General features: G+C 36.2%; 1 protein-coding gene across 1 annotated transcript in view; it reads left to right on the top strand.

Annotated features, from left to right (window-relative positions):
- The window catches only part of HUWE1 (HECT, UBA and WWE domain containing E3 ubiquitin protein ligase 1), a gene marked incomplete in the record, with an annotated part of 5,008,559 nt that extends 4,988,866 nt beyond the window's left edge, over positions 1 to 19,693 (top strand). Inside the window, 2 exon segments of the mRNA XM_044079288.1 lie at positions 15,477 to 15,658; positions 19,679 to 19,693. Coding sequence (XP_043935223.1) covers positions 15,477 to 15,658; positions 19,679 to 19,693 — 197 coding nt within the window.
- Positions 19,694 to 20,455: the final 762 nt, after the last annotated feature.

The following is a 20,455-nucleotide window of genomic DNA, read 5'->3' as shown; positions in this document are numbered from 1 at the left end:
GTATTTGCTTGTAGATGAAGGAAATGTTATTTTTGTGCATTCATTTTTATTGGTATTTTTTTCAGACTACCAATTTGGGGGCACCTGACATCTGGGGCAAGAAAAACTGAAGAAAATGGCCTCGGCTGCATCTTTTATACCCTTGGCGTACTGACGTCAGGGAAGAGGCGACAGCAACCGACAGTGGACCTAGACTTTGGAATTCTGGCCGACTGAGGGTAGCCTGCCAGCAGGATAACCCAAGAGTAATGACTGCAACAGTGAATACACTCGAACATCTACATTTATGGTAGGTACACAACTGTACTTTTCTGGGCCAGAAACCACTCCTCTTGTGGTAGATAGGCTACCTAGTGCTTACCACTTACACTGATAAGCTAAAAGGCTTACCTCCAAAACAGAATGGTTTGGGGGGCTCAGAAGCTTACAAACGGTCCTGGATACAGCAAATGTTTATCAGCAGTAGACTAGTTACAGGAAAGATGGGCAACAAGAGCAAACTTGGGCTTTTAAACCAGAAAGTTGAAGGGGGTGGAAAAACTGCCCAAATGACCACTAAACTACAATTTTTGGGCCAGACACCACTCCTCTTGTAGATAGGCTACCTAGTGCTTACCACTCCCACTGATGAGCTAGAAGGCTTCCCTCCAACACAGAAAGGCTTAGGGGTGCTCAGAAGCTTACAAACAGTCCTGGATACAGCAATAGTATCTGGACTACACTAGTTACAGGAAAGGTGGGAAACAAGCTTAGAACTTTATATATATATATATATATATATATATATATATATATATATATATATATATATAAGCAGCTAAAACAGCAGTAAAACAGTTCAAATGCAGTGTAAGTTAGCACACTTGAGTTTGTTATAAACGAAAAGCCACCTGCCAGATTGTGTTTCTATTAGTGCTTAATATACATTTAATGTATAATATGTAGGTATTTATTTATAAATAATTTCAACATGAAGTTAGTATTCAGTATAATTAATTCTATTTATTTAGTCCTATATCCATTGTATTTATGCATTCCTTGATTTGTGGTATTTAAAAATTCTATCTTTCACTTTTTTACAACTGAGCATGCTCCAATTTGATTTAAAATTTGGCGCAATTTTTTGAATTTGGTGGAGGCTATAAAAGGAAGTGATGTAATGGAGGTTATTGTCTGATGAAGTTTAAAACTTTTTAAACGAAAGCGCTTACATATATTTGTGGTTTGTTCCTGGCATTTTTTAAATTCGTTTTGTGGCTGTATAAGTTTATTTCGTAATTAAATTGGATTTATTCACCTGGCTGGTGGCTTTTCGTTTATAACAGTTCATTAGTTTGGTCTTTCTTCAGTATGTCTACAGTTTGCCTAGACGAAATAGCCGTACAGCTGGATGATTCCATCGAAGGAACTGAAGGGTCGATTGGGAATCTAACAGCTTTGATTCTTAAATTAATTCAACGCGTGGATAATTTATATGAAAAAGTGTATAATGCTGACGGCAGCCTTTTGAATGGGCGTACAAAAGAAGCAGCATTACAACCTCATTTTGATTTTAACTTTACTCCAGCATGTTTGATTAATTCCAAGGGTGTTACGGAAGCTAACGCAATAGAGACTGGGGATAAAGTGAAAGAGACTTCTTTTAATCAAGGAATGCAGACAAGCAATCTTGGGCAGGGAAGTGGATTTTGTGCGCAAAAATCGTTTGAGCACAGGGAAGGACTAAGGAAAACTGTTCCGATGCTAAATGAATGGTTGGGGTCATCGTTCTTTTTTTCTGGTCATTTTAATGGAGGTAATAATAATGACATTGATCATAAATTGAATGACTTTGACATTAAATTGATGAAATGTAGGAAATTGCAACTTGAGAACGCTTATTTAAGAGAGTGCATCAAATTGAACATTATCCCTAAGGGGTTGCGCTTATGGCGCTACCCCATTGGGCTAGTATATAATTCACCTATGCATATAGACTTGTTGCAGTTTGATCGATGTGGAAAGGTTCTTCTTAACATATTAATTAAGCATAATCAAATAGAAATTGATAAACTGATATTAGAACTTGATGAACTTGATAAAATAATCAAAACAGATGGTTCATTTGAAACTGTCCAGTATGATATGATTAGGATCTACAATAGCATCGATCAATATATTACCAAACTAGAGAATGGAAAAACAGAAAAAATCGAAAGAGACATTAATCAATATGCCAATGGGATAGCCTATCCAAGGCCCCCAGGAGGTCAAAATAAGAAGACTATTACTTATGGTTCGAACCATCCTTATAGATCTGACCCTGCAGGGGAAGGCCAATATAATGGGAACTTACAAAATGACTTTGCATATAAAGATGAATATCCCGAATTAAGTCATTCAGAAAGGCTTAAAAATAAAGCCCCTCATGTCAATCAACAAACAGCGGGGTTTCAAGGAGCCAGACCGAAGGACAAAAAATGGAGGACAATGATTTTGGAGACTGGCATTTTTCTTAATGAAAATGGGCATGAAACATTTAAGCAAAAACCCTGTGATAGCAATTTTGACAACAAGTTGCAACAAATTATTTTTAATTGTCTTGGCGTTTTTAAAGTTTATAATTTTACTAAAATTGAGTTTAATCAGGAAGTCGCTAACTTGCTAGCTAAGGGATTTACATTTGTACCATCTCATACATTTGACTTTACTTCTACTATTATTGATATGAAATTATTCTTGTGAAAAATAAATTTTTCATTAATGTATCAAGATTCAATTTATAATGGATCGCATAAGTTTAATATTTCAAGTACATATAATCCCCCCCTGCATCCAAAGCTTTTAATATATGAAAAGATATGCGAAAATCAGCTAAAGAACTTAGATAGAATTAATAGAAAAATGGAATATCCTTTAAATTTAAGTAAAGATGAATTAGAAACATTAAAAAGTTTACAGAAGGGAAATATAAGAATCATGAAACCAGATAAAGGGGGAGGAGCAGTTATCATGGATAATGATTTTTACAATGAGAAAATGGAATTGATTTTGAATACAGATATTTATGATCAAGTATCTTTAAATGAGTTAAATTATGCATATAAAAAGATTTCCTTACAAATTAATGACATGTTTTTAGATAAATGGATAGATATTGACTTATTTAACTATTTAAATATTTTATCACCTAGGATTCCCGTTTTTTTCGGGAACCCTAAGATGCATAAAAATATAGAAGAACCCCCTATGCGCCCCCTAGTAGATGGGAGGGATTCCATCATATCAGCATGCGCTAAATACGTTGATTACGAATTTTAAAAAGTAATAGCGAAAGAGGAATATATTTGTAAAGATTCCTGGACATTCTTGGAACATATTAATAAAAAGGTGTTTGATGCCAAGGATGTTTGTTACAATAGATGTGTGCGATTTATACACAGTAATTCCCCAAAATATTGGGCTTCAGTGGATTAGTGAAATGTTATTTGAATTTTCTTTTAAACAAGATTTAAATAATCTTTTAATTGAACTTATTGAAATTGTATTAAATAATAATTTTATTAAGTTTAATAGCCAATATTATATCCAAAGAAAAGGTATAGCTATGGGGTCACCGTGTGGGGGGACTTATGCAAATTAAGTGATGATGTTTTGGGAACGGAAATTTATATTCAGTAGTAAATATTTTAATTATATTAGATCATATCAAGATGATATTTGTCTAAATTGGAAGGAAAATAGTAACATTTTAAATTAATTTTTAAATTATATTAATGGAACCACAAAGTTTTTTAAATTTACATGAAATATTAATTTAGATGAAATCAATTACCTGGATATTAATTTGGTTAAAGATTATTAAGCTGAAGCTTATATTTCTTTAATTTATAGGAAAAAAAACTTACTCCAATGGCTTCCTTCATTATACTAGTGCACATCCTGAACATCAGAAAAAATCTGTAATTAAAGGCCAGATAGTTAGGGCCGTTCGGATTATTACCAAATTTCCCGATTTTATGAAAGAATGTGAACACTTAAGAAGTATGTTTATTAATAAGGAATACCCGATATGGCTAATAGATAAACTGATTTTGGAAGTTACTCAAAAAATAAGAAATGGCCATTTTAAGCCAATTTTAAAACTTAAAAGTGGATTAGTTCATGAGAATAATACTAATGCAAGCACACTTAAGCTAGATAGTAGAAGCACCAATGATTGTTTAGATATTTTTGGTAAATATATGAATAATAAACACAAAGAATTTTCAAAGGCTTTAGTAATTACTTATACACAAGATTATTAAATTTTGAAGGATGTATTTAATAATAATTGGGAAATTTTAATTGAAGATTTGCAGTGTAAAAAACATATAAATAAATTTCCCAAAATAGTCTATAGAAAAGGGAAATGTTTGAAAGATTTATTGAAATCTACCAATAACAATAAAAAGGAGAAGATGAAGACTGGGAATTCTAAATGTGGAGCATGTAAATGGTGCTGTAAAATCCAAGAAGGAAACAGTTTCAGTATACGAGATAAATATTACATGAAAAAGAAATTTAATTGTAAATCTAAAGCAGTTGTCAATTTAGTGAGGTGTAATTCCTGTACCTCGTTTTACGTAGGTAAAACAGAAAGAATGTTCACACAGAGAATTTATGAGCATGAATATGCAATAAAGAATAAGAAAATTAATAATGCGTTAGCAAAACATGTTAACGAATGTAATAATCACAAATTTTATTATATGGTAATAGATCAGGTGGAAATAAAAGATAAAATTCCTTGGAATTTAATTTTGGAAGAAAGAGAACTTATCTGGCAAGTTACAAGCAGATTCCTGGCCAGGTTTAAACGAAAGAAGCACTATAGGGCCAATTTTAAAATTAAAAGTGTTAACTAGGAATAAAATTAAAGATTAATACATAATTTGTTATAGGAATTTTATTATGATTATGAAGGAGGGTACGGAGTAATAAGTTAATGTAATATAATATGATTAGTCTAAAAATATAATTTTATTACAATATAATCGTTTAAAAGATTATATAAGTTTGTGTTTCTATTAGTGCTTAATATACATTTAATGTGTAATATGTAGGTATTTATTTATTTATAAATAATTTTAACATGAAGTTAGTATTCAGTATAATTAATTCTATTTATTTAGTCCTATATCCATTGTATTTATGCATTCCTTGATTTGTGGTACTGTAAAATTCTATCTTTCACTTTTTTACAACTGAGCATGCTCCAATTTGATTTAAAATTTGGCGCAATTTTTTGAATTTGGTGGAGGCTATAAAAGGAAGTGATGTAATGGAGGTTATTGTCTGATGAAGTTTAAAACCTTTTAAACGAAAGCGCTTACGTATATTTGTGGTTTGTTCCTGGCGTTTTTTCTAATTCGTTTTGTGGCTGTATAAGTTTATTTCATAATTAAATTGGATGTATTCATCTGGCTGGTGGCTTTTCGTTTATAACAGTTCATTAGTTTGGTCTTTCTTCAGTATGTCTACACTTGAGTTTGTAGCAGTATTAAAGCAAATACAGTTTAAATACATAAAGTTAAATTACAAAAATGACTAAAATGTGCAGAAAGCAGTAAATTAGGAAAAATCAAAATGGTGGCACTTAATTATCAGAAAACTGTGCCAGCAAATATATCAATAATTTAGTCAAGCAAATAAATTAAGACAGTGCAGAACTCTGAACAGTTACAAAAATCAAAAAATGTACTTATCAGCTTTATATTTCCAGATTGTTTGAGAAGCACACTCAGTCAAAACACATGGAGTTTCTAGCAGTGGTAGATTTTAGCAAAGTGTTTTTTTTTTTTTTTTTTTTTTATAAAGGAGAAAGGAGGAACAGAATATATTTCAAGGTTAAGAAACTAAGTGGGTTGGCCTTCTCAAATGTTCTCTCTGTATTAGGTAGAATGAGCTAATGACACTAGACTGGGAGGAGTGTCCCAGCTCATATCTACAGTAGGGATGGGCAGCTGCAAAGCCACCAAGTACAAGAATAAGACACCAACAGGAAGGGAGGGTAGGGAACTATACTACAGCTACTAGCTACTCACAAATGAAAAATACAATTCTCATTATGAAAAAGCAGTTTATAGTTGGGTAAATCAGTAAAAATGCAATTATAGTAATGGAACGCTATCTAACAATGTAAAATACAGTTAAAACAGTACGGAAATGCAATGAAACCGTAAAAAGCTTTATAGCAGTGCAAAATGTAGTAGATTAGCTGTATAGTACAGTTTATAAGCGTTAAGAAGTGCAATTCAATGAAATAAATGTAAGAAATAACTTGTTCTGCTCTTGGAGTCTTAGGGAATTTTTGCTTTGTCCCAGTGATGAATCACCACTTTACAGCCTGTAAAAACAAGTCTGTTAGAATATAAGTTGTAAGTCTTAATGTGTAAAGAGCCATTTTTGGTTATCCACAAGGGCGGAGTCATTTTGCATATCAACTGTACTTTTGTGCCCATAGTGGTGATACACTTCCTTTGACCCTAGCTGTTAACTGTTTTGTGTTTTTCTAAACCCTCTGATCCATGGGTTAGAGAATCTTGCATGCTTTTGACATGTATAAATAGCTGATAATTCCGTCTAGGCAGATCTAAGGAAATCAGAAAACTCAGATCAGATCAGTTGCTTGTCTCCTTTGCAAAGGTTAGGGAAGGGGGAAGCCTTTCCATGCTTAGTCTGTTAGAATGGCTTGCTCACTTCATTGATTTTTGTTGCTCCTTTCATGTAAAACTTGTACCAATCCATTTGGCAAGTTGTGTGTACTTCAGTTTTTTGAATATCAAATTCAACAGAGTGAAATGCTTGGGAAATTCATTGAAAACACACAAGTGCTGGAGATGTTGAAAGGAGGAGGTGTTGGGGGGGAGGGGTGAGGTTAGGATTTTTAACGTTGAAACTTTTGGATCTATCAGAAGTTGTGTTTAGACATGGGAGTGTGTGCACAGATGTTTGCAGATGAGGGTGTTTTTGTGTGTTTGATGTGTCTTGAGTGTCTTGTATAGTCATACCTCCCTCTTTGCAGAGATTGAAAAGTAGGTACAGCCAGATAAAAACTCTGGACACTTAAATAGCATAACATTTGAATCCCTAACAACACACAACTCCTCCCACTTCTTCTAGGACTTTGGAGTTCTACCCGAATCTCAGGTTTAGAAAAGTGTGTGCTTTAAAATGTAAGCATATTATCAAAAACAGTATGAAGTCTATAGATTTTATTAAACTATGTTGCAATAGTCTACTTCACTTAGTCATTTATTTTATTTATTTATTGAAAAAGAGAGATGTAACTTGTGGGTCCTGTTTGTTTAAATTATTGGTGCCACTAGCATTTTGAACATGTACTCTGGGTTCCTGTGTTCTAAAGAGCTTTAAAACTGTGTATGTGGGGAGGGTCAGAAAACCGGATGGAGTTGTAAATTAAGCCTGAAAATGGGAACACACCTCTGAAAAGTAGGTACGTTATGTGAAGATGTGAAGAAGTAAATCATGCCTGAAAACAGAACAGTTCCTCCAAAATAGGTACAGCTGAGAAGTATGTGTAGTGGTAGCATTACATAAAGGGTTTTCTTAAGGTTAAGTGTAGGGTTGGGGTTAATGGGGAAGGGTAAGGGTTAGCATACATGGTAAGGTGGTGCATGGGGAAGGCCCAACTACCCATCCTTGCTAATACATGTTTAACCCTAGCACTGTCCTTAACCACAAGTGTACACATTAACTTGGGGGAAAAAAAACATTTCTGTAACACCACCACTATTTAGACAGAGTTTCTAAAGATAGTGTTAAGGTTTTGGTTAACCAATCACAAAAGGAACCTATTTGTTTTAATTTTGTGAGCTACTGTAGTTTTGATCACTTGATTTTTTTTTTTTTTTTTTTTCTGTAAATGCATTTTCAGTGTGCCGGGATCAGTTGCCTATTTTTGATGGTTGTAGGTGTCAACGGATCAGCATAGGCTCATCAAGCTGCATTCCAAAATAGAGCCATACTTGCCAGCATAGCAGTCCTCCGAGAGGTTAGCACCTATCAGCTACTTGGACCTGTGGTACATTAGTTAAGCTTTTTCCTCCATGGTAAGAGCATGGTTTACCATGGCCAATAAGGGACAGCTCCCCACTGGTCCTTATGTTCTGGGAGACTTCCCAGAAGTGATGACTGCAACAATGATTATTACAAGGAACATAATACAGTTTTGTTTGGAACGTGGCATAATTGTAGATGTCCAAGTGTAGTCACTATGGCATTCCATATTTCTTCCTAACATCCCATGTGTTTTGCTGCTTGGACATTATGGAATTGGGTGGGTACCCTGTTCAACTTATTCCCCCCACCTTCCCTCTCATTTCCCCACCATGCCCTCTCCTTCTGATCCTGCCTGTAATCTGGCGAGTCCGGGGGGGGGGGGGTCTTCATGGTTGAAGGCTTGATCCTTGGGAGAAATTGCATAGGCCTACCATCTGTGCCCTGGAGAACAAGACAAGTTCCTTGTCCAGCCAGTGCAAGAAAGGTTAGTACCTGACATCAGCTGATGCTATTCTTGTATCACTGACATCTTGACATCCAAGAGGGGAGAAAGAACCAGGAGGGAGAAGTTGTGCCTGTGATGTGCTCCTTACCAAGACAGGAATCTAGAAGTGAAGACTGCAACGATGAATATTTTGTAATTTATACAGTTATGGTAAGTTCCTATCAAACAGTTCTTTCTAAGCATGTCCACATAACTTTTTAAAACTTTGACTTTCATTTTATTTACCTACATCTAGACGCAGTTTTTCACTGTTTTGTATGTTGCCTGTTGGGTAAAACAGCTTCTTCTGTGGGCAGCCTGTTGGCTCAGAATTTCTCAAGTGGCAACATAGCAAGTACAACAGCTGGAGGTTTGATTTGTTGCATGCATAGTATGTGCAAACTCAGGATAGCCCCAACTGGACTACATTTGCCAGCATCTTCGGACACTTTGTAAGATTGTTAGACAGTCCACTTACGGATCACTGTTGCAGTGTAGTTCCTTATATGTAAAAATGAGCTGTAAGCAGGCATCTGCCCTTCTCAACAAATTCTTGAAGCCAATGGATCGTTTCAGCATAGAAATGGTGTCTTCTGCAAGTCAAGACATCAGTATAATGTTATTGTTGAAAACGAATAGCAGATATTGCCTTCTTCCCTCTCCACCATCCCAGGAGCGTTCAGTTATTAGTCTGTCAACTCCGTCTAAGTGAATTAGAAAGAGACACAAGTACCATGCTGTTTGTATTTTGAAGCAGTATATACTCTGCTTTTGTTGAAAGAATTTTCCAGAGGTTAAGGATGTGCTTAGTGTGCCTGAGGGAGACAAATCCCCCAGTATTTTACCATTTAAGTGCCTTTTAGCTCAAATCCCCTGGTATTTTACAATTTAAGTGCCTTTTTGCTCAAGAGAAGAAAAAAGAAACCTTTAAGTACTGCAAAACATTTAAAAGAAAATCTTGCTGCATTGAGCCTAAAACCTCGAAACTCCTAGAGCATAAAAAGCTTTGTGTTAAGCCATTTTTGGGCAATTGCTCCTCCACAGCTGGAGCAGTTTTCATTAGTTAATTTAAGTCCAGAAAGTCCACAAAAGAACCCCCCCCCCCCAAAAAAAAAAAAAAAAAAAAAGATGGAAAACACTAAAAAGCTGATGATTAAATATTCCATGAGCAGGGTACTCGTGGTCTTTGCAACCACAGCAGTACTGCAAGGATTTGAGGGTTTTCATCCCATAGAGGTATGGCTTAATCCACTCTAGAAACTAGCAGCTTTAGTTTGTATATCCCTGGTTGTCTCTCTCTTTTCAGAGAACTGCAGTGGGATTACAGCTTTTTAAGCAAGCCAGGCCTTGGATATTAAAGTTTTTGCTCCACAGCTTGGTGCTTGCCCCTTTCATCTAAGTGGTGAGGTGGGGAGAAGCTAATCAGGTCTATATTATATCTCCGCAAAGATTATCACCACAGGAAATTCCTATTATTCTTATTGAGTACAGTGATGGAGAGACTCTTAGGAGCCACAAAGGCCTTCCATTAGTGACTTTTTTTTTTAAACAGGGCAAAGATATGAAAATTATTTGCTTTCCTCTACAGTCACACCGTCTAGATGGAGTGCTGTGTCACCACAAACCATTAGTACTTACTTTTAGGAAATGGAACAGATGAGAAGGAAGCTCTTTCCATAGGTTTCCTCCAGAGGATGTCTTTAACTCTGTCTAGTCAAGGAGCCTTTTAAATGGTGCATTAAATAGTTATCAGAGACACGAAGAAGCTATCTGTAACTTGGGCACAAACAGCCATACCTGCGGTAATCCAGGTCTTTGAAAACATGTTTGTAAATACCTCTTTTGAACCAAAGACTCCACGACATACTAGGTTGTTGGACAGATTTTGTGTAAGTAGTGGTAGTGTACGAAAATCTAGAGGCAACCCATGCTGTCGTGGTTTGTGAGTGCAGCAGTGGGGTCCAGTATATGTACCAGAAGTCAGCATCTGCCCCAATGACAGGGAAAGCAAGATACTTGCTTGTTTTGGTAAGAAAGTGTACATTACATCCCCTTTTGTGTAGCCCCCTTCAGGAACCCCATCATCTTAGATTTAGGCTGAATTTTGCAGGAGGCCACAGTGCCCAGCATTAGGAAGTTTTACTTACCTGAATAGAGATTTTCTGTCAGGTATGCCAGTAATCAGACAAACCCCCAGCAATCTTTGTGTATACAGTTAAACTTGTTGATAATAGAGGAGCTTGTGCATCAGAGTACACTTGGGCATTGCATCTTGCTTTAGTGTAGACCCTCCCCTCCCTCTGTTCGGTAGTTAAATAGATCCTCTAACAGGTTATCCACCTCATGCCACCCAGGACTCAAGTTCCTACTACTTGAGACCTAAACTTTGTGGTAGAGAAATTGACTTTACTGTCTGCATCTCTTCCCATTACTGTGCTGTGTTCCTGCTCACTCGGGTCCCTTATTGTATCACTTTTATAAAAATGAGAAACAAAAACTTCGGACTCTCCACGTTACATAAAGTAGAATAATTTATTGAAAAGAAAGGACAAACGGTGAGCGCTTTCGCGTATGCTCTGATACGCTTCTTCAGACAATATACAACAAAAATCAGTCAGCGTATTTATAGGGAGGCATAGTTCAATAATATGGTTAATTAGTTAATTAATTAACTAATAATTCAATTATACTATTAAAAATTCATTTTCTTTGAAAAATTTAAAGCAATACAATAGTAAAAACACTTGATATGATGAGATGAGCAAAATTTGATGTCCATTTAGGATTATCTAAAACTTACTTAACATATATATCATCCCTATGTATAACATAATATATGATATAATATATGATATAAGATTCGTCTTTGTTCATAGCCTTTCTTAAACCAAAATCTGTTAGATGGTAAATATTATGGGTATTATAAATATTTAAATATTTAAAAACACATTTTGACAGTAAGTGAACAAATAGATAAATAAATAAATAAATAAGTAAATAGATAAATAACATAAATAGACGAATAAATTTTATAGTGTTATAAGATTAAATGTAATCAGCATTCTTATCTAAACATTCTTATTAGTTCTATATGACATATATTAACAAGTATTATAATAAATATGAATATAGAAGTTTCATGACCAAAATAGATTTGTCTATTTAATGGAATACACTAAATATTTTAGGAATCATGATTCATGGTTCAAGTGTGACCTTAAACAACAAATAAATAAATAACAAATAATGAATTAATAAATAAATAACAAATTAATTAATCAATCAATTAATGAATATATATAACTTATTTAAAAACCACATTATGATAAACATTAAAATACTAATAACAAATATAAAAGTAAATATAAATATATATAGCTATTCATGTAGTTCATAAACCTTAAAAAACATTAAAAATGTGTTTCAAAGATGTTTCAAAAACAACATTTTTAAATACCATCAGTAATTCATGGACCAATATGAATATTAAAATATTGAGAAGAGAATAAATGAATAAACAAGTATTACATATTGGGAATAGCTGATAAAATTCATAATAAAAATACTGTATGCTACAAGATGAAAATGTAATTTGTCACAAAAATTGAACAAAAAATATGAATAAAAATGTAATAAAAATATGATATGATAAAATTGGACATTAATGAGCAATAAAAAGTTATCTGCGTTTATTAAGAAAGGATCTTATTGTGATGTAATTATTTGGTCCCGGAGGGTAGTGGCCTTTAAGTCTGAGAATCCATTTCAATTCATTTAATTCAATCGAATTTATATAATCACCACCCCTAGCATTCACTTCCACTGTTTGTAATACCCTGAATACAAAAGAGTGTGATGGATTAGATATAATATGTTTAGCTAGGGCATTTAGCTCATTCTTCTTTTTAATATCGTACTGGTGATTATAAATTCTATTTCTCAATTTCCTTTTAGTAAGACCTATATAAAACACAGAACAGCATTCACAAGTGGCCAAATATATTAGGCCTGAGGTATCACAAGTAGCCCTGAATCTTGGTTTAAAAACATAAGAAAATTCAGGGTGTACAAAATCTTGTGATTTAGTAATAAACTTACAATAATTGCAGTGCTGACAAGGGTAAGTCCCAAAAGGATGTGTTAACTTTTGTGAATCATTTCTAATCAAATCAGGTCTATCACACAATAGAGATTTCAGATTTTTATTACTCCTATAAATTATATGTGGGTTATTGCCTACTATCTTTGATGTGGGTTCATCTATCAATAAGACTTTCCAATTGTTAAGTAATATTTTTCTAATGTTTTGGAAATCATTGGTATAAGTTGTAATAAAGGATACTTTCTCATTATTATTATGTGTGTCCTTTTTAAAAACAGGAAAAGAATTATTGCCATTTATAACATTGGGCTCTAGATTATCTTTAAACAAGATGCTATTCCTAACTTTCATTATTAAATCATAATCATAGCCCCTTTCTAAAAACATATTTACCATATTGTCTGCCTCTCTTGTTAAATCGTTCTCATCAAGACAGATTTTACTTAATCTGGTAAATTGGCTCTTCAATATCCCTTTAAAAATATGTCGCGGATGCATGCTATCGTATTTCAAAATTGTATTCCTCCAACATTTTTTCTTATATAATGTAGATACCAGTCTCCCATTCCTGATGTTTAAGCTAACATTTAGGAAGTTTACTGATACATATGATGTTTCAATTGAAAATCTAAGAAAGGTAGTTGTGGTTTCTAGATATGCTTTGAAAGAAATAAATTCTTCCATTGAGCCATCCCATACAATTAAAATGTCATCCACAAAACGCCTATAGACTAAAACTTTAGTGAATAAAGTATGTTGAAAGACATGATTTAATTCCCAATGATGCATGACTAAATTAGCATATGTGTTTGCACAGGGGGTACCCATAGCCACACCGGAGGTCTGCAAGTATAGGTCACCCCCAAATGCAAACACATTTTTGCTAAGAACCAATTCTAGTAGTTGGCAAATTAAAATTGTTTTATTCCCATCTATTGTAGGAGTAAGTTGCAAAAGTTCTCGTATTGCTTCAATCCCATCATCATTGGGAATCGAAGTGAAAAGGCTTTGTACATCCATTGTGATGAGTAAATGTTTATCTTGTATGAGGGTAAAATCAAGTGAATGCAAATAATCTATGAGCCGATAAGTATCCTTAAGAATTGTAGGAATAACATCAACTAGGGGCCTTAAAGTATCTTCTAAATAAATGGATATGTTTTCAGTAATCCATTTAGCTCCAGATACTATTGGACGCATGGGTGGTGGTTTAACTCCCTTATGCATCTTTGGTAACCCTTTAATAATAGGGACAACTGGAGTATCATTGGAGAAGAATTCATATAAACTGTTAGGAATCTGGTAGCACATAAGCAAGTCATAAAGGTCTTCCTTAACAGTTTTAATTATTTGGTCTAACTTGACTGAACTAATTAAAGAGTATGTAGCATCAGCATTCAACATTTCATTCATTAAAACATTATAATCAACTGTATCAAACAATGCTATACCTCCCCCTTTGTCTACTGGTCTGAAGGTCAAGGAATAATCATGACTAAAATTATGTAGTGACTTCATAGTGTCACTTGACATATTGAAATATGCACATTTCTTTTTTCCATTGTAAAAATAGTGATAAAAATCAGTTTCACATAGTTTAACAAATGAATCTACATGATATGGCATTGTTGGCACAAAAGAACTTTTCTTTTTGTGAAGAGAAAAATTAACTACATTGTCAGAAATTGACTTCACTTCCTTTGAAAAGTACAATTTGAGAGTAACAGAGCGAGCAAACAAACGTAAGTCTATTAAAACATCGGATAATTTGCTCCCTTGTGAGGGAACAAAAGATAAGCCATTATTTAGTAAAGCAATATCATTGGTATTTAAGGCATACCTGGACATATTAAAATAAAGTGTTACTGTTGTTTTTGTCTTCTGTGCTGATACGTGTTCACTTCACTACTTGAGACCTAAACTTTGTGGTAGAGAAATTGACTTTACTGTCTGCATCTCTTCCCATTACTGTGCTGTGTTCCTGCTCACTCGGGTCACTCATTGTATCACTTTTGGTCACTCCATGATTTGACTCCAGTAAGTCACAAACCCTTCAGCTGGCTTTTCTTCCTCTACAGTCGGATCAAGTGAGCATTATTTAGTTGTGACTATCTTTGGACTATGTAAGTCATTAACACAGTTTTTAACTTTTTCCCCACTACTTGCTCATGCTCCCTCCATCCTATCTCCTTCTCCTGCAGCATCCTTTGGCTTGCCCATAGGAAGGAGTCAAAAAGAGTAGAGGATATTTCCCCACTGACCTGGATGCATCTCCCCTAGTCAGTGTGAATGCCACCTCAGGTTTCTGCTGAATATTGATCACTGACATCATGGCATTAACATTGCCAATAAATCCTTTTAGGGGGAAAAGGTTATAAAAGTCAACCATTGAAAACATCCTGAAACCAAAACCAGCAGCCTGGGAACAATACTGAAGCAAAGCATGCTGAAAACAGTTTATTGTAAAGTGAGGGTAGTGCAGCATGTGATATTAGTGTTTACCTCTGCTTCATTGCATTACATCATTTGAAACGTGCATTGATGTCCTCCCCACATACACACATGCATTGATTTCCTCACTCAAGGCTGGGTTTACATATCACTGTTGGTCTTACTTTGGAGAGGATCAGTGTATTATTAAACCACAACACGTGTGTTGACTCAGCAGCCTTTTTGTGACAGCTGCTGATCCTTCCTTGTGGCATGACACCTGTCTGAATGGCTGTTATTGACTTTTATTTTTCTGCACTTCATTTATATACATTAGGGTTGATTTCTTTATTATCTTAGTCATAGAAATATTTGAGTGATTTGTGTAACGTTGTGTTGTAAACTTTTTTTTTTAAGGTGCAATACGCAAGCAACTGGCAGCCTTCTTGGAGGGTTTTTATGAGATTATTCCAAAGCGGCTGATCTCAATTTTCACAGAACAGGAACTGGAACTACTGATTTCAGGCCTGCCTACAATTGACATTGATGACCTGAAGTCCAACACAGAATATCACAAATATCAATCAAACTCTATACAGGTAAGGAAAGGCTGTTGTATGTTCTTAGTATCACTATCCTGCTTTGTCCTGAAGTCCTCAGATTCTTTTTGGCTCCACCCCTGCATCATAATACATTTTGTAGGACTTGAAAGTAATTTTCTCTAGGTTTTGTAATTCATTATGTGTCCTGAACCACACAGCAGAAACCAGTACCAGTGAGCATAGAAACTATGCCAATTCAAACCAGTCCAAAATGAGACTGTAAAGGTGCAGGTTAAAAAGCAGCAAACTGCCTAGGAAACAGCAAGCAGGTTTTTTAAATCCACTTTTACCACAAAACAAAAACACTCAGAGGCCAGATAAAATGCTAAACTGATTCACAGTGTGTTTCATCCTTATCAAAGGATTTCTTCAGATTTATATGACATTGTGTCCTGCCTGAAGCTATCATTTGTCCCTTTTCAGCTTCTTTCCATTGTTGTTACCCTTTTTGAGGATTTTACCAAAGTTCTTTTTCAGTCCTTTCCCTTCTGTGGAGCATGGCTGTCCTTCCTTTTGTCTCTCTAATGTTTACAGAGTTAAGCTTCCCTAGTTTGCTGCAGTCATTGTCAACCCTGCCTCAGAATCATTGCATTCTGTCCTCCCTCTAGAGGATCACAGGAGAGGAGAGACCACAGTGTTATACATGCAGTGACCTGTTAAGGATTCCCCACTTGTCATGGTGTTCCCTTCTCCCTGTTTATTAGTAATGCTTTTATTTTGCGTCAGGAATTCTGAAGTTTCATCCTTTTCTTGAATTCAGTCTCTAATGCAAAAATCTCAGGAGCCACACTGTGTATGAAAGGGTTGCTATTACCTGATCGAACGTTTAGGTTAGCGAATACCTACACGTCAGTCTGGTAATAGCAAAAGCAAAAAAACACAACTGGCCGATTTAACTCAGGGAAAGAATTCCCTTGGCTGTTACTTTTGCCCCTTTCCCCACAGTAGAGTGATCTCAGAGTTGGTATATTTAGTTAGGGGGGGTGTGGGGGGCACAGCCCCCCCCCACTTCATTTTTTGATACCGAGAGAATTCATTCCCTACGTTAAATCGGCCGTTCGTGGTTTTAATTTTTCGATGATATCAGTTGAACGTTTAAGTATTCGATCGGGTAATATAGACACATATGAAAGACACCCAAACGTGTGCCTTGTGTGCTGCAAGAGGCAGTCTTGATCCTCTAATGATCATTTGGTGGTAATGGTGTGGGGTCTTCCAGATAGTTCCTTGTTTATTTAAAACAATGTGCCACAGATTTAAATAGATTACTCGAGCATTTCTATGGCTCAGGAGTCCCCTTTTCAACATCCAGCTGGATTTATTACAGTAGGATTGAAGAGCAGCTAAGCATTATTATCCTTTTTTTTTTTTTTTTTCCCACAATGAATTACGGATGCAAATAACAAAGCTATTTATTTTTCTCTTGAGTATTCATTGGTTTTAGTGAGTTGTTTTAGCAAAGGTTTGGACAAGCTAAAAGCTTAAAAGACTACATGGCAGAAAGGTCTAAGAAGTGAGACAAGTACAAGAAAATGTAATCTTTTTTAAAAAGTAGCAGATAAAGCTATGTAAAGAATAAGCAGCAAGTAAGGGGAAGAATTCCATCTTTAATTAATGTGGCAAATAACTTTTGAAGACTCCCACTCCAAGGAAATTGAAAGTTATAAAAGATGAAAGTAAAACATTTACCAATATTGGTCAATAGGAAACAGGAAAATGGAGGGACAGTCCACTTTATTCAGCTCATCTACAGGTGTACCTGATGAACTTTTTGCTCTGAAAGAAAGTGTCATGTTTAAATTGTTTTTAGTCTTTGAACCAGTATGCCTTTTGAGAAAGAATACTGTTCCATTAAGTTTCTGCAGTTGAAACTGGTGATAAAAGCAGTATTAGTGCCATCCCAGACATTTACTGTTTAGTGAACCAATGTTTATATAGTCACAGATTTGGGCACCAGTCTCAGATGGCCACTCCTTCCTTCATAGGTTGTTAGGTTTTGTAGTCAAGCTTGCAACTTGTTGGCCTTTGAAGTAGCCATATTGTTATCCCTTGTGGATATGTTCTGTTGCCCAAGTGGTTAACACTGTTTTTAAATAGTTAACTTCTGAAACATATTGCATGCTATAATTTACTCTTTTGTGTTAGTAGATAGGTGTAGGTTAGTAGGCTAGGGAGGGGTAGTTGAAGTTGCCCAGTATGAGAGTGTTAGGTTGGACCCTAATATTCTCCAGGGTGCTTAGGAATGTGGAGTATGAGTCCTGGGACATGGTTGGGGACCTGTAGCAGGCTACAACCTCAATCGCTGTCTTACCCAGTGTTAGCTGCACCTAAAGTATCTCAGATGCGTTATGTTGGGCTACCAGTCTAGATGGGTGCACATCCTTTCTGAATATGGAAACACCACCGCCTTTGGAGCTTCGATCCAAGTTCTGGGGCCAAAAGGTGTGGAATGAGTTATAAGGCTGGTAGTGGAGAGGTGCTTTCTGCTGCCTTGAACCAGGTCTCCGTTACAGCACAAATGTCGATGTTCTCCATTTTAAGGAATGCTTTGAGTGAGTGCATTTTGAGATTTAGACTTCTAGCGTTGAGCAGCATGACCCTCTGATTGCATTTGTTTGTAGCTGTTACGGTGGTAATTTGTTTTTTGGAAAACCGCCTAAAAAAGGCACTATAGGGTTGGCAAGAGCCTTGGCCAATATCCAGAAGCCTAGGGGTGACAGATGCAGGCCACCTCTGGCAAAGCAGTGAGGTCTGTCACTTATGTCATCCCAGGCAGACAGATACTGGATCCCCTTAGAATCACACCAGAAACTTAGCCAGTTGTTGAAATCCATCAATTTCTGCTTGTACTATGCTATCATTCTGGTGATGGTAGGATGCTGCTTAGGGCTAGGGTCATACCCACCTGGGCTGCATAATCCGAGAGCTCCTCCATGTCTCTCTTAATGTAGTCCGGGGAGGTACATCTCAGGTCATTCACACCACATGTACAATGGCAGAGTCATATTTGTGTCTGTTGAGGGAGCTGAGTGCATGCATTATGTAGCGGATCCTGACTGGCAGCTGACTGTTACTTTTTCCTTATTCAGCCTATCGAGTGGAACATCAGTGTGCCTCACTATCGAGTCACCTATGACTAGTGTGTTGGGAATGCTGTTTTGCCTTGGGGGCTTTGATCGAGTGGCATACTGTTTAGGAGAGTTGTGTGTCTCTTAATTAGTGTTGTGTTGTGGTGGTCGAGTGTGTTTCTGCCTTGAAGGTGTCTGCTGTTTGGGTAGATTTTTATTGAGAGCCTCCGTGAAGGTGGGTGTGTGGTTTGTGTTTTTATGTGAAGGCAGTGCTGGTGTGTGTTCTGGAGGGCTGTGTGTTCCATGTGGTGCAGTGCAAGTGTTTAGTTTCTCCTCTTGACCAGCTGTTCTGGTCTTGGCTGGAAAGTGTGTGGATTCCAATTTGGATATACAAGTGCATCTCTCACAAGTCTGAGTGTTGGGAGGTAAGAGGAGAGGGTTGTTAGTGTACATGAGGCAGTTGCTACATTGCCTCAGGATGCCCAAGTTCACTAGGTTAATAGGAGAAGGCACAGGGAACTGACCTTTAGACATGCATGGAGGGGTGGGCATTAATAATAACTACTGGAGCTGTTTCTTTGTTGAACGTTTAGTGCTGGTAGCACTTCTGTGTGCCACAGTAATTGCTACAAAAAGTCTGTTAAAGTACTAAACTAATAAGCTAGTAAAAGTGTAGGAGAGGAGAGAACTAGCGGATCTAACGGGAAATTTGAAGAGCAGACTTTGGCACCGCTCAGAAGCTTACAAACAGTCTTGGATACAGCAAATCTGTATCTGGACTACACTAGTTAGGGTTGCCAATTGTCCAGAATTTTTCTGGACTGTCCTGATTTAAGGGACACTGTCCTGAAAATGATAGACAGCATATTGTCCTGAAAAAATGGCAGGATTTTAATTTTCTTTTAATTTAAAAACAAAATTACTTTTTTTTTTTTTTTTTTATTTTAAGGGTGTTCTTCCTTAAGAACACCCTTTGCGTCCAGTCACACACAGGCGCAGAAGATGAAAACAGTCTTCTGCGTCTGTGTGATTGGTTATTTACATCTGTGTTTGGAATTTCAATTCTTGAAGACTTTTATACTGTGCAGCGGAGCATGAACGGACATGTTTCAAATATGGTTCGGGTATTTATGAAATGTTGCAGATGTTCTTCGTGTTTCACTGTTGCAGTCATCACATTTGGGTTATCTGCCTGCAGGTAGCCCTCAGCCGGCCTGAATACCAGAGTCTTCTGATTTCTACATTGGATGCTGTCGCTTCTTCCATGATGTCAGGTCGTCAGGGGTATAAAACATGCAGCCGATGCCATTACATCAGTCTTTCTTGCCGTGTGGTGCCCGAAGCAGAAGCAGTTCGCAAGTGCCAGTTGTCCGACTCCTGAAGTTTTCGTTTTTGAGTTTCAGACCTGAAGTCTTCAAAAAGATAAGTACCTTGTTGGGGATCCTTTTTTCTTGTTCTAACCGATGTAAAATTGTCTTGCCTGTGGAAAGCAAATACCTCATAGAGATTTTCATTCTTACTGCATCACCTGTTTAGGGCCAGACCATGACACCCCTCTCTGTCGGTTTTGTGCCTTGTTCAACGCCCAAACTATTCGTCATTGGGCTATTTTTGTAGCTAAATACTTTCGTTCTCGATCTCCATACTCCGAAATGGCTTCGTTAAGCCATCCAACTACTGATCTTTTGAAAAAACTTAAGCATAAAGACAGAGACAGACCACATAG

Source organism: Protopterus annectens, chromosome 8.part0 (genome assembly GCF_019279795.1).
Source record: "Protopterus annectens isolate FY-2018-M chromosome 8.part0, PAN1.0, whole genome shotgun sequence".
Classification (NCBI taxonomy): Eukaryota; Metazoa; Chordata; order Ceratodontiformes; family Protopteridae; genus Protopterus; species Protopterus annectens.
This window is presented reverse-complemented; position numbering and strand designations above follow the sequence as displayed.